Source organism: Loa loa, assembly GCF_000183805.2.
Source record: "Loa loa unplaced genomic scaffold supercont3.559, whole genome shotgun sequence".
In the NCBI taxonomy this organism is placed as follows: Eukaryota; Metazoa; Nematoda; class Chromadorea; order Rhabditida; family Onchocercidae; genus Loa; species Loa loa.
Genome location: NW_018108739.1, coordinates 14,185 through 28,095, shown reverse-complemented (window position 1 = coordinate 28,095; position 13,911 = coordinate 14,185). Strand labels below are relative to the sequence as shown.

Below are 13,911 nucleotides of genomic sequence, written 5' to 3'. Positions count from 1 at the left end.
CTTTAAAATTATCACATTTAATTGTTCATTTTTTCTTCCTTTTTTTTTCTTTTTCAGTTTCGTAAAATGCTCAACAAAGAGCTTGTACATTTCGCGGAATCATCTAAATCGGGTACTCAGGTGTCACAGTTTCTTATCAATACTTATATGGACAAGGATGATGATGAAGTATCACAAAATTTAAGGGTTAATCCAAAATATTACCATCTTTTTTTTTTAATAAATTTTGAAATAAATTTAATTTCTATATTTTTAATTTAAAGAAAATTTAACACAGTAGTAATGCATTTTTCATTTATATTTTTGAATAAAATTAATTTGAGAAATACTTGAAAAAAAGAAAAAGAAAAAGCAATAGGAATAAATAACAGAAATGATAGTGGTTAATAACATTCAACATTTTTATCACTGTTTACTTTTCTCTTTAGTTACTATTTGAGCAATAGTAGTTGTACAATGTGATTGGGTTTACATATTCATTTCTCTATGTTTATATGAACTTTTTTCTTTCTTCCTCTTTCGAAAATTTTAAAAGACATTCACTATTTTGCACTTAAATTCAATATATTTGCTTCAATTTTTTTCACATTTTTTTTTATTTTTGTAATCAGCAATTTTTAATAAACACTTTTTTTCTATTTCAAAATTTAAAACAATTTTAAAATTTACAATAATTTTAAAAATTCCGGAAACAAACAAAATTTCAAAATAATAATCATTGCAAATTTAGGTATCAGATGAAACAGCATCTACTTCTTCCTTAGATAATGTTTCTATATCATTGCTGGGTAAAGCTAAAACAGCGGCAATGTCGCGAATTATTGGTATACGTAAAATAAAATCACCCCGTGGTGGTCATATACCAGAATATGGTGTTGATGGTCATAAAGAATTAGAAGTTTATATGCAAAAGGTATATTTATTTATACAAATAATAATATAATCCTTTTTTTTCTTCATGCTAAAATTACATTATCCATTGATTTTAAAATATTGAAATTTATTTTAAAATAAGTTTAGTCATATTATCAAAACAAATAATATTATTATATAAGAAAATGTGCCAGGAAAAAAAAGAAAAATTCCAAAAATAATTTTGGGTACTAATTAGATTAGCTAATGAATTGATTTGCTATAGCAAAAGTTTGAATGAAAATTTCATGAAAAAATAACTTTGAATGATAACATTCTTCAATGATAACATTTAGCTAATTTATTGAATAATTTAAATTTTATTTATTTCGAAAAATTGGCACATTTATTATACATGCCTTTTTCTTTTTGATTTATTACTTTAAATGGTTTAATTGCTTTTATTTATTTTTTCAATTAATTAATTAAATTCCTATTTAAGCTTGATGAATGGGGCCCAAATATATTCAAAATACATGAATTCAGTAAAGGACATTCGCTTACTTCTATTACTTTCACTATTATGGAAGTTAGTTTATATCCTCCTCTTTTCATTCCTTTTTTTTTTTTTTAAATATATTCAAATCTTTTTTTTCATTTCAAAAAATATTAGTGACAAAAAATATATTAGTGACAATGTTATGTAAAACCAAATTTACATATGATTAATATTAATTTCACATTTTAATTTAATATTTACACTTTATAGCAGTTATTTGTAATTTATAGCTAAAATAATGAAAGAAACAAGTGATAACAGATGATTCATTTCAAATGATAAATGATTCATTTCTAAGTTTGTACTTTTTTATTGCTTGAAATCATTTATTATTTATTCCTTTTTAATTAAAAATTATTTGCAATTTGTTTTATAGTTCGAAACTATACACTTTTTTTTAATTTATATACTTTTTTAATTTTTTTAATATTCTTTTATTTTTATATTTATATACTTTTTTTTCAATTTTATTTTATAATTCATATATAACATTTCTTATACAGTATTATTAATAGTTTATATCCGCTAAAGTTATTTAGTGAACTATTTCATTTATTAAAATATGATTTCAAAAATTTTCATTGTTTACAAAATATTTATCAATTAACAGCAGCTGCTAATATACCAAAATCAAGCTAATTGAAGGGAAAATATTTGAAATCATCAAAATGCTATTGCATTTCATGCTTCAAATGATATTAATCTTTGCTTAAATCATTAGCCATTCAATAGGCTGCTTTATTTTTGTTAATTTGATAAAAGAAAAAATAAAATAAAAAGCTTTAAATGGCAAGAAATAATTTAGAAATAAAGGGAAGATGAAAAAGCTCTTTAGAAAATTCGAGAGCTTTCTCTTTTTGTTTTTAATGAATGCCAAAAATAATAGTTTTATCTTCTCATCAAAGGATGAAAAAAAAAATATTTCCTACAATTCAATTTTATTTTTACCAATTGTATGGTTAAATATTGATTACCATAGGGATGGTTCAAAATTTTGAAAAATATATGAATCATAAATAATTAGTATATAATTCCTTGTTTATATCTATATTTCTCATAAAAATGTATGCATTATTGTTGATGAATAAAAAAAAAAAAAGATTATAGATCAATTACTATCATTCTTGCAAAATTCATTGTTAAATTCTTATTCTATTTTATTAATTAGTTTAATTAATTATCTAAAAAACTGGTACCAATCTTTTTGCATTTTTTTTTTAAAAAATATTATTAATTAATATTATAACTGATATTCTAATATTTTTCCAGCAAAAATACCATTTCACAATTTTTTTTGGCTCAAAAAGAATCAAATATACTTTCAATAATTAGCAAAGATTTTGTGATATATTATACTAAAAATTTGCATATTTCAGAAACGAGGTTTATTGAAAACATTTGAAATTCCATCAGGTATTTTGTTAAATTATTTGCTTCATTTGGAGCATCACTACAGGGATAATCCATATCATAATCAAGTTCATGCTGCTGATGTCACTCAATCTGTTAATGTTCTTATCTCATCTCCAGCTCTTCAGGTTTTTATTATTAATAATAATAATTGTCATTATCATTATAAAATACTATTATTATTGCTATTATTGCTATTACTATCGTTATAGCATAATTATGATTCAACTATTTTTCTCATTAGTTAATCATTTTTCTTTTTTTTTACCTTTCCACTAGGTTAGTGATTTTTAATCTTTTTGTTGATCAGAGATCAATTTAACTTTTCTATTTATAACTTTTTATAAATAAGACTTAAAAAATAATAAATTCTGCTAATTTACATCAAAATTTTTGATATATTAATAAAACTTAGCATAAATTTATAATATGCTAAAAGAGAAATATGTTGGAATAAAGTTACAATTACAAAAAAAAAGGCCAAATTTTTTTTTTCCTTCACTAATAATTTTCTATTCACCTCCCCGTTGATCTTAGGATGAACAACTATCAGTTGTAAAAACATTTACTCCAGATTATATTCTTTTTTTATAAGAAATGTGATGTAAATCAGGATATTTTGATTTATCACTACCATTACTTTTTTCATGCATTTATGGATTTTTTCCTGGGAAATTCTAAATAACACCTAAAATTTAATATTCAGAAGTTTTTTTTTTTTTTTTCTAACCTATTATACATTTTGTATTAGTGAAGAGAAAATATTATAAAAAAGGAAGAAAAAAAATCATATTTTTCTTTTTAATTTTTACTTTTTTTTTTCAAATTTCAGAATGTTTTCTCGGAACTGGAAGTATTAACATCGATATTTGCAAGTGCCATCCATGATGTTGATCATCCTGGTTTTACCAATCATTATCTCATTAATACTAGTAATTTCTTTTTTTTGATTCATCATACTAAAATGAAATTTTAAAAAAATTAATACAAAACTTTTTTGAGACATTCTTTTATATGCATTAAAATTGAGAAAAAAAAAACAAAAAACTCACCATTGTATCAAGTATTTCAGAGTTAAAATTCCTTCATTTTTTTTTTTGCTTCTTTTTTATTAAACAAATGAAAATGAACATTTCCTATGCATACCTAATTAATTAATTAACCTCTTTTTTTTCTTTTTTTTAGAATGATTTCAAATGAATTGATTTCAAATAAATAATTCCATGATAAAATGATTTTATGATAAAATATAATATTTTATCATTTCATGATAAAACAAATAATGAAATGATTTCAAAGTAAATGATTTTAAACAAATGAATTTATTAATTTTTTTACTTTTATAGACTCAGAATTGGCCATTATGTACAACGATGAATCAGTCTTGGAACAACATCATTTAGCAGTTGCATTTAAATTATTGCAAGATTCTAATTGTAATTTCATCGTGTCACTTAATAAAAAACAACGTCAACTATTCCGAAAGCTTACCATTGAAATGGTTTGTGTTTTTTTTTTAAATTAATTCAAATCTTCACAATCAAACTTATTCAGACATAAATACTTTTTTTTATTCTTTAATAATATTATACAATCATAATTTTATGTTATAATCATTGTTACATAAAGCACATTTCATTATTATATCTCATTTACTTTATTACTTTAATAATATTCTGATTTAAATCTTTTTCATTCTTTAATAATATTCTAATTTAATATTCTAGTTTGTGTTTTTTTTTTTCATATTCTAATCTAGGTTTAGATTTTTTAAATAATTTTCTAATTTAGATTTTTTTTTCTAATATTCTAATTTACTGAATATGATACTAACTAAATTTCCCTTTTAGAGGAAGAATTAAACAATATATAATATAATTATTAATTTCTATGAATTTTATATTTGGATTGCTATTGCTATATTATAATTTATAGAATTGATTTTTTATATATCTTAAAATTTTACTCAGATTTTAATTAATCATATTTCTTTGCATTGAATTACAATAACATAATATGACAAGAATCAAATGCAATTCTTTTACAAATAGTATAAATTAATAATTAATTGTTCGACAAAATTTTGTATACGTATGAAAAATGAATTTATCTGAATTGTAGAAATAAAATAATTTGTAGAAAAAAAAAACGGTAAAACAAGCGGAAGATTCGTTGATAATAAATTAATTTACTAATATTCAAATGTAGCATATTTTATTAATATATTGTTAAGGAATAAGGCATTGATAAAATTTGCATAATGCAAAATCTTGCAATATTACTTGTAGAATTATTCATGTATTTTAATACTTTTTTAAAAGAAAATATGTTAATTTTCAAAATTTTCCTTCAATTAATATTTTACAACTGTTAACCTGATAACATCATTTACATAACTAAGCAATCTTTATTAGCAATCTTTTCCTTTCTCGAATTAGCGAAATATATTTTGACGAAATGTTACATTTGAAAATTACCAAACAAAAGAATGTATGGATATTTTAAAAAAGATTGGTATTTTAAAATTTTTGCTCATTCATGCTTAATTAATAATTTGTATATTTTTAGAAATTACAATCAATAATTTTGCCTAATTGCATCCTTTTTACAGGTATTAGCTACAGATATGTCAAAACATATGAGTATATTAGCTGATCTGAAAACTATGGTTGAAGCAAAGAAAGTCGCTGGTTCATCAGTTTTAACATTGGATAAAACAGATCGCATTCAGGTTTTCCATTAAATTATTAACATTTTTATTTTAGGAAAAGCAAAAATTTCTCAATAATTTTTTGATAAAATTTCCCGATAATTTCCCGGCAAAATTTCCCGATAATTTCCCGGACAAAATTTCTTGATAATTTTTTGATAAAATTTCTCGACAATTTCGCGGCAAAATTTCTCGGTTAACAAAAAATTTTCCAATAATTAAATCAATAATTGATATTTATATGTATTAAAGCATTATGAGCAAATTATTTTGTATGTATTTTTAGGTAATGCAAACAATGATTCATCTGGCAGATTTATCAAATCCAACAAAACCAATTGATTTATACAACATTTGGGTAAAGAATATCATGGAAGAATATTGGAGACAAGGTGATAGGGAACGAGACTTAGGCATTGATATCTCACCGATGTGTGATCGAAATAATATTACGATCGCGAAATCTCAGGTAAATATTTCACAGCAAAGTTTATCCATCAGTAGTTGGATTTGTTAAGAACAATTTGGTAGCGATTATCAAAGTATCGTACGGGAAGTTTATCAAAAGTTAATATCGTAATTACATATGCCATCATATGTTAATACCGGAAGGGTACGTTACACTAAATCGGATTATATGAATGATTTAAGTATGTTCAATTATTCCTGAATATCAAGATCAGTGAGAATTTAGTAAGAATTCAGAAAACACTCTTTTAAATGGTTTAAATTATAGGGAAAATTAGAAATATACTTCTGGAAGTACAAAGTTGCGCCTTTCAAATATTTAAAATAAAGAAAATATTTGGTCAATAAGAATGATAATAATTGATTAATTAGTTAATTAATTAACAAACAAATGAGTGAACATATAAATAAATAAATAAGTGGATGAGCAAGTAAATGAAAAAAATAAATAAACAGGTAAGCAAGTAAATAAATGAATAAATAAATAAACAATGAAAATTTTTCATGTTAATTTAATAAACTAGATATAAAATTAATACATTCAGGTTGGCTTTATTGATTTTATCGTGCATCCATTATTTGAAACATGGGCTGATTTGGTAAATCCACATGCCCAATATATACTTGATCAACTTGAATTTAATCGTGAATGGTAACCATTTATTCATCATATATGTTCATTTTTTTTAATCTCAAAGAAAAGATGATTTCAAACTTTTTCAATTTTTTTTTTTAAATTTCATAAAATAGCAGAGTAAAAGAATCATTAATGCTTCTTTTTTTTTCTTTTATTTTTTTTTATTTTTTTTTGAAAAAAGTTCGTTAAAATATGACTAAAATGAGATTTAAAAAAAATTCGTCAAAATATGATCGAAACAATCAGACTAAATTTATTGATGAAACAAAATTAAAAATTAAAAATCAGACTAAATTTATTGATGAAATAAAATTGAAAATTAAAAGTTGTTAATGCAATAAATAGATGAAATTTTGTATTTCAGGTATCAAACTCGTATACCGGAAGAGCAAGAGAAGCATGATATTATGGTCGAAGAAAATGATACAAATGTTGAAGCTACCACAACTTTTCAATTACCACAGCAACAACAGTCTTCCTCAAATGAAATTACCAATTTGAAGCAATTTGAATCTACCAAAGTAACTTACTTCTTAACTTTTCCGTCTCTTTTTTTTTCTAAACATTTATTTTCAATAATATGCATTATTTAGATTAATCATACTTCATATTATCATCTTATCATTTTCCTTTCTCTTGTTTTATCGTCTCTTTTCAAGCAATCATTTCTTTTGTATTTAGGAAACGGAAGAATGATAGGGACAAAAGCTGCACAAATGGATGTTACTAATGGCATGAAAAATCAAAACTGCAAATTTTCTTGGCAGACAGACATAGCTTTAATATTTTATAAACTTTCTATAATTAAAAATCATATTTAATTAATATCTAATAGCATTTCTGAAAGTTTTCCATGACTTATTGAGAGAAAACTTACAATTTTATTTTGTATTTCTGTCAAGTAAATGACTAAAACGTTCGAATCAAATGATTTGTGAAAATAAATAAAGCAATTTAATAATATTTTTTGTCACTACAAATTGTTTAATCCTTCCAGCTAAAGTAAAAATATATCATTGCTGTTTGTTTTATCAATATGCTTTTTTTTTTTTTGTCAAATATTAATGAATTCGTTTATTACCTATAAATTGGTAAAATTGAAAAGAAAACAGGACAGGCTTGACAACGAAAAATCTATCTGGATCAACGAGATAAGCGAAATTACTCCTTTTATAGAAATCCCCGGCTAACCTTAAATTGGTTTTTTCTCCTTTTTAGTAATTGTGACTTTACTTTTTTTCAGACTTTTGCGCTTTGATCTTTTTGATCCTAAACAACCGTTGATATATTATAATGTAACTATGTTCCTCTAAAAAATATGGAAAAAAGATTAGTTTTCCTGGGCATCATCGATACTTCTCTACTACTGATATTAATTAATGACTTAATTAAGCTCTGACATGGCTTAAATGGATTAAAGTCGTTTTTTAAATCATCTCTCATATAATATAAACTACGGGTACAAGAACTTATAATAAATGAATCATCTATCCAAAAAACAGTACCGAAAAAGATAGGCTGACTGTTACGAACACTCCTATACTTTTTTAACGATTGACCTGTTCCTGTAATTATCATCAATTTTGTGATATTTATTTTTACTATGCTGATTTCTTTTCTTTTAATTTTACATCAATTTACTTAGCTGAATGCTTTAATATAAATAAATCTTCGGTTATTCCAATCATCAATGCTTTAAAAATATTGTATGAATGTTGAATGATGAATACTAGCCAATGGCTACAATACATGAGCTGTTCGGATTTTCGACTTCTTTCCATCTCTTTCCTCATTACACTTCCTGTAATATGTTTGTAAATTCTGAATACACAACTTCAGGTGATCTCAACTGATCCAAAATTGCTCGATCGATTTTCACAATCCATTTTTATGACTTCTTTTTCTTACATACTCTCCACCTCAAGATTCAAAACTAGGGATACATCGGACAGACTGTTATACGGAGTATTTCAAGAAGATAATATTTGTTGGGAGATCTTGTTGTACTTATTCTTTTTGTTCCTATGATTCCACTCTATCGACAGTAGTCCTCATTAGTCCTATACGATATTACGCAATTATAAGGACGAAATGAACACACAGTAAATTTCAAGGAATAACAATAGCCCTCTGAATACCGTGTTGCACATTCCTTTTGTAATTACTGCTGTATTCTTACTCCACCACTGCTACTTCTTCTACTTCCATGCCACTGCCCACCCACTGTTGAACTATCGCTTTTGATAAACTGGAGCTGGTGATGTTGTACTCCAATTAAACTTTTTTTATTGAACATTTCAACCGAACTGCTAGCCGAACCTTTTTCTACCAAACTGTTCAACCTTCGAAGTCCTCTCCTTTTAAATCCTTCGGGCTCCTCCTTTTTTCGATAAACTCCATTCCCAGGGTGGCTTCTTGTGATTCTTGTTTGCTCCAAGTGTATTATGACATTTTGGTTGCCGTTGCACTTCACCCTCTCCTGAATATAGGCACGTCGTTTCTTGATTGGTTAATCCTGCTTGTTTACTAGTGGATCAGGATATATCTGATATAAATTTTCCTTTCAGTTCTTTGAAGCTATATGCCCGCTATGTGATATTTTTAACATCCTATATACAACTAATTACATCCATTCGGCTTTGCCAACATCCGGAGAGACTATTATATGAAGCGTTTTAAGAAAGTTAACATTAGTCCTACTTTCTACAATGCAAAATCATTTCGCACAAATTTCAATCGAACAATTTCTTTTGCAATTTGTTTGTCATTCTACAACCGCCATGAAGAAGCATCTCAGTAAATCTAAAAAAATTTATTAAGGCATTTCTTATAGTTGAAAGATGAGGAAGGAATTTCAGAATCGAAATTTTCAAAAATGAACTAGTCACAATAAATGAATAATCACGTAAGGAATATGTAATAGTAAATCATTATTTGTGTGTGGATTACAACAGCAATGAGACGCCAAAAGCTAATGAGCTAGAAGATTGCTGTAAATCAAAATCAATTAGGGGAGAAATGACAATGAACCAGAGTGTCTTTTACCTTATTGAATTCTAATCACAGAAGTTGCTCAAGGCGTTTTTTCAATATAAAACCTTACACATGATAAATAAGATAAAAAATAATGAACATGCCTTAGGGAAAAAAACAAACCATACGACAAAATTAAACTGAATTACTTCTCTGAGTAAGTCCAGCAGTCAAACACAAGTCGATGCTTGTTGACTAGCCAACCTTCTACCTTCAATCCCTCAATAAATTCGTCCAGTTCAGCTGGTGAGGGAAGTCTGGAATCAATTTACCTCACACTTTTAAAACTTGTAATTAGTTGTAATTAGTTCACACAGTTCACACTTGTAATTAGTCCTTCACACAAGGTGAAAAGTCCTGGAAAATACCAAAAAAGGCAAAACAAAAATAAGAAAAAATGGTCTGTCAAAATCCGTCATGATGCCGAAAAAAGTACCTAATTGATACCAGGAATGAAAAATGTTCTATTCAGTAAGGTCTTTTTTCAAGGAAGATCATCTCATCACCCTTGCAATAATGATCGCCCTATGGCACAAAATGCACATAAGAAATGACTGACCAAGAACTTTTTTAGAACTATCAAAGACTATTCACTGAAAGCAATAGACCAAAAAAGTAAAACAAACGTTCTCGTATTCAACATCAGCTCCAAGCAGAGTGCAGCCCGAAGTTGATCAGATGTATCGGATATACTGGCCATTGATACATAACCATAATTACTCCTTAAATCGCAGATAACAGTAAATTTCGAACATACAAATGAAAATTCATCCGACGAAGTTACTACATCCGATAAACGACATCCATAGTACCGCCGTGATGAATTCCAATGTAACAGCATCGATTCTTTATTGTTAACTTTACTGACAGTATCAATCTTTTTCGTTTCCGCATAATTCCTGAAGAAAAAACAAATAAAATTGACAAGTTTAGAAAGGACTAATGGATTTGTGGGGATTCATGAAAGGACTCATTAAAAACAATACTCTGTAACGAGTAATCACTAAAATTTTGTGGGTAAACAGATTTTATCCATAAATGACTAGCAATGTATCCCAATTCAATCTAATATTCTGATCGATTTAAATTTCTGATAATCGCAACTCATTCCCATCAATTAACTGTCCAAAAATTACATTCCGTAATCGCATAGCATAACACATACAACGCGTAGCATGCAGTTATGATTTTTTTTGTTCTCTGTAAAGACATACTTTACAATAATTTGAAGTAATGATTGATTCAGCGTCCTGAATTGTAGTGATTTAACTGCACGATAATTGCCATACAAGTGAATGAATGTAAAAATACAGAATAGCAACCAAACACAAATGTTTCCGTTAACAATAGGAAGCAATAGCAAGCTACAAAAAAGAGCGAAAATATTGATGAGCGTCTCCTGCGAACCGTCTTTCGCCGCAACATCTCCCACATTATCCAATATAGCCTGCAAAAATTAGATAAAACCACATTATGTACGAGTCAAATTTATTATTTCTGTTATAATTAAAAGCCAAACCGTTCCATCTTTTCAAACCAATTTGGCGATTATGCTGATTCCAGCCATGTCCTTCTTCACTAGCCAACATGCTGCAGTGTCTTTTGGGCTTATTTAAAGCTTCCACTAAATCAAGCGCTATGGAACCAATCATTGCATCACTTTCCGTCTCTTAATAAGATACAAATCGAATTTATTTCTGTTACAATTAAAAATCAAACCATCCTGTATATTCAAACCAATGTGGCGATAATGTCGATTTCAGTCATGTTCTTCGTCACTAGCCAGACTTCGGTTAATGTTTGAAAAAAGTAGTGGAAATCAGATAAACACATACATACCTGATGATTGACAACTGCAGTGCGCGTAGCACCGCCCGCCACACCAACAACACCGCGTACCATTGACGACAAGCATACGATGGGCATAAAAAGATTAGGGAAAATTGGAGTAATTAAATCCAAGCAAAATGCTAAGTCGTTGAAACAATCAGCAATTAATCGCCACTGCTTACAATCAGCATCTAAATATGGACTATAAAACCATGCAAACAAAATCCGTGTAAGCATCCCAATACCATCTCTTAGCAACCATGCAACTGCTGCTGCCATCGTTGATGCTGTCTGAAATAATTTTAGTACTTGAATATTTGGCAGGATTAGTCACTCATTCATAAAATCACCATTCCACCATCCATATTTCTCATCTTTATGTCTTGCTAAAAACATATTCTTTTAACTCTTCGAACTGATGGACAATCGTTTCTTGGTCTAAATAAAGCTGTACTGTGTTGCTACGTAACTTATTTCTAACAATTCCCCAGTACCGTGTCTCAAACTGATTTTGAAATCCAAAATTGAATACAATCAAAGAAAATGATTTTTGCAAGTCCTATATTTGTGTAACGGCACTATTCTGCAGTAGAAAATTTTGATGTTAGAAATCTTTATAATAATAACCGAGTGATAAGCTGATAATCACCTCATTACCAACGCCTACACCGCGCAAGATTGCTTCGGTAGCCAAAGCTGAGCTCATAGAACTAGCAAAAGCTTGTATAGTATCCCATATTTGATAATTCATATAGTCAGGGGAAACACTTTGCGGGTAGCCTCGAGGCATAAATATATCTCGAAAAAGCGATTTCCAGTATGCAACGGATTCCAGTCTCGTGAAAGCATTATATTTCGAGTTAGTGGTATACGCATCGACCGTACACGTATTGAATATTTCCCCATCATAATATTCCGTATATTTCGGCATATGTTATGCAACAGCTACTTACAGCATACAAGAAATTAACCAAATTAAAAAAACTGAAACCAACAAATAATTTGCTCTGTAATATTTTAACGGGAAACATTATTACGAACGACCAACAGATGATATGCTAATCTGAAGCTATCTATTAACTGGTATGTCCAATTTTCCGAAAGTAGTGAAATGACTGACAACACGATTTATTGCATTGTATCTTCTTACTGCAACTATGTAATTAAGCCCAAGGTAACCATGCAATCTCTTACTGGAAGAAAGCTTATCTACATCACTCCTTATGTCCATAATCTTAAGCCACATCCTTCTCATCGTACAGTTCCACAGACACCTCGGACTGTTTTGCCATGAATTAACGCGGTCCATGAAAACTAACACCCACTATATTGTACAATCTGAAGGACCACTTTGTAATACAATTGTCTTTTATTGTTTTGTACAGTCTGAAAAACCATGCCGTAATATTAATTCAGGCATTGTAAGAGGATAATAATCTTTGGTCTATTTCTTCAGACTATTACTCTTATCAGTCTCCATCACTCTTTAAAATCTTACAACTTTTTTTACTTATACTCGTCAACCATATCACTGTCAAGCTTTTCTCAATTCTTATTTTTTTTAAAAGTCGTTTATACACTTTTAACAACTTTTAATACTAACACAACCTTAAACACCTCAAACTTTGACGAAATTCAATTCGACAAAGAACCCGTTGGAAATCATTCAACGTAAAATCATTAACTACCAGAAAGTTAAAAGATAGAGCTAAGTTGTGAGACAAGGGAAGAATGTTAAAGCAGTAAAGATATATTGATAAAATTTCCGGCATTATATATCATTTCTTACAAGGAATCGGTCAAAATGGAATCTACGAAATGATTGCTTCATTAGCTTCTATTATGAAGACATAGAAAAAAGACATTTATCTAAGTGACATTATATTTGACTTTCCATGGTTAAATGGTTTGTTTGAGATAATCAGCTGAACATAATTGGAAAAAAATGGATTTAAAAAAAAAGAAAAAAAAAGGAAAAGTGAATATAAAAGATCGGCATTGAGCATAGTTTACTTATTCCTAGCAAGAACTTATGGAAGTAGGCGGTCGTCTTGCATCACAAAATTCCTTACATAGTCGTAACCGTAGCACTAGCGGTAACGGTGGTAATGGTAATGATAATATCAGTATGGTTAGACAAACTTCTAGTAGAGGATATGAAGGAAGTTCTGAGGATACACAGTAAGTATTTTATTCGCAGAAATATCTAATGCGATAAAATCAGAGTGAAAGACAATTATCAATAAGTGAAACTTAATGGTCACATTTGACATATGACAACATTTATTGCAGGAATTTAGACCGAAACTGTATAGTATGTTTGTGTTCTAAGATCGAACAAGACAAGCTACTAGTAGTTCAAGTGATAATAAATAGCTCTGAGTTGATTGTAAACTTTACAGTATGAAGCAG

The 13,911-nt window shown here is 27.8% G+C and overlaps 3 protein-coding genes across 3 annotated transcripts in view; 2 read left to right on the top strand and 1 right to left on the bottom strand.

Annotated features, from left to right (window-relative positions):
• LOAG_07841 (hypothetical protein) overlaps nt 1–7,427 on the top strand; it is a gene marked incomplete at its 5' end in the record, with an annotated part of 8,054 nt that extends 627 nt beyond the window's left edge. Inside the window, 11 exons of the mRNA XM_020447546.1 lie at nt 58–186; nt 731–913; nt 1,355–1,441; nt 2,788–2,949; nt 3,654–3,753; nt 4,168–4,322; nt 5,433–5,552; nt 5,818–6,000; nt 6,545–6,651; nt 7,001–7,157; nt 7,318–7,427. Coding sequence (XP_020302235.1) covers nt 58–186; nt 731–913; nt 1,355–1,441; nt 2,788–2,949; nt 3,654–3,753; nt 4,168–4,322; nt 5,433–5,552; nt 5,818–6,000; nt 6,545–6,651; nt 7,001–7,157; nt 7,318–7,332 — 1,398 coding nt within the window. The 3' untranslated portion in view covers nt 7,333–7,427. The remainder of the gene's footprint in view (nt 1–57; nt 187–730; nt 914–1,354; nt 1,442–2,787; nt 2,950–3,653; nt 3,754–4,167; nt 4,323–5,432; nt 5,553–5,817; nt 6,001–6,544; nt 6,652–7,000; nt 7,158–7,317) is intronic.
• A 2,028-nt stretch (nt 7,428–9,455) lies between these two features.
• LOAG_07840 (hypothetical protein) lies at nt 9,456–12,490 on the bottom strand. The gene is made up of 5 exons (XM_003143373.2): nt 12,149–12,490; nt 11,509–11,790; nt 10,884–11,116; nt 10,296–10,568; nt 9,456–9,926 (listed from the first exon to the last, which is right to left on the bottom strand). Exons 1-5 carry the CDS (start codon nt 12,428–12,430, stop codon nt 9,815–9,817), a joined length of 1,182 nt encoding a protein of 393 aa, XP_003143421.1. The 5' UTR covers nt 12,431–12,490; the 3' UTR covers nt 9,456–9,814.
• Nucleotides 12,491–13,531: 1,041 nt separating this feature from the next.
• LOAG_18825 (hypothetical protein) lies at nt 13,532–13,684 on the top strand (the record flags this gene model as incomplete). Its single annotated transcript, XM_020451488.1, has 1 exon — nt 13,532–13,684. One exon carries the CDS (start codon nt 13,532–13,534, stop codon nt 13,682–13,684), a length of 153 nt encoding a protein of 50 aa, XP_020304724.1.
• Between the last annotated feature and the right edge of the window lie 227 nt (nt 13,685–13,911).

Bases quoted from the DNA above. Each gene is read 5' to 3' on its own strand.
- LOAG_07840 (XM_003143373.2), bottom strand. From the start codon at position 12,430: ATGCCGAAATATACGGAATATTATGATGGGGAAATATTCAATACGTGT. The intron at 11,117-11,508 runs GTATGTATGTGT...TAATTTTTGCAG, and splicing joins CTGCAGTTGTCAATCATCAG to GCTATATTGGATAATGTGGG. The intron at 9,927-10,295 runs GTTTGTTTTACT...AATTGATTCCAG, and splicing joins CTGATGTTGAATACGAGAAC to ACTTCCCTCACCAGCTGAAC.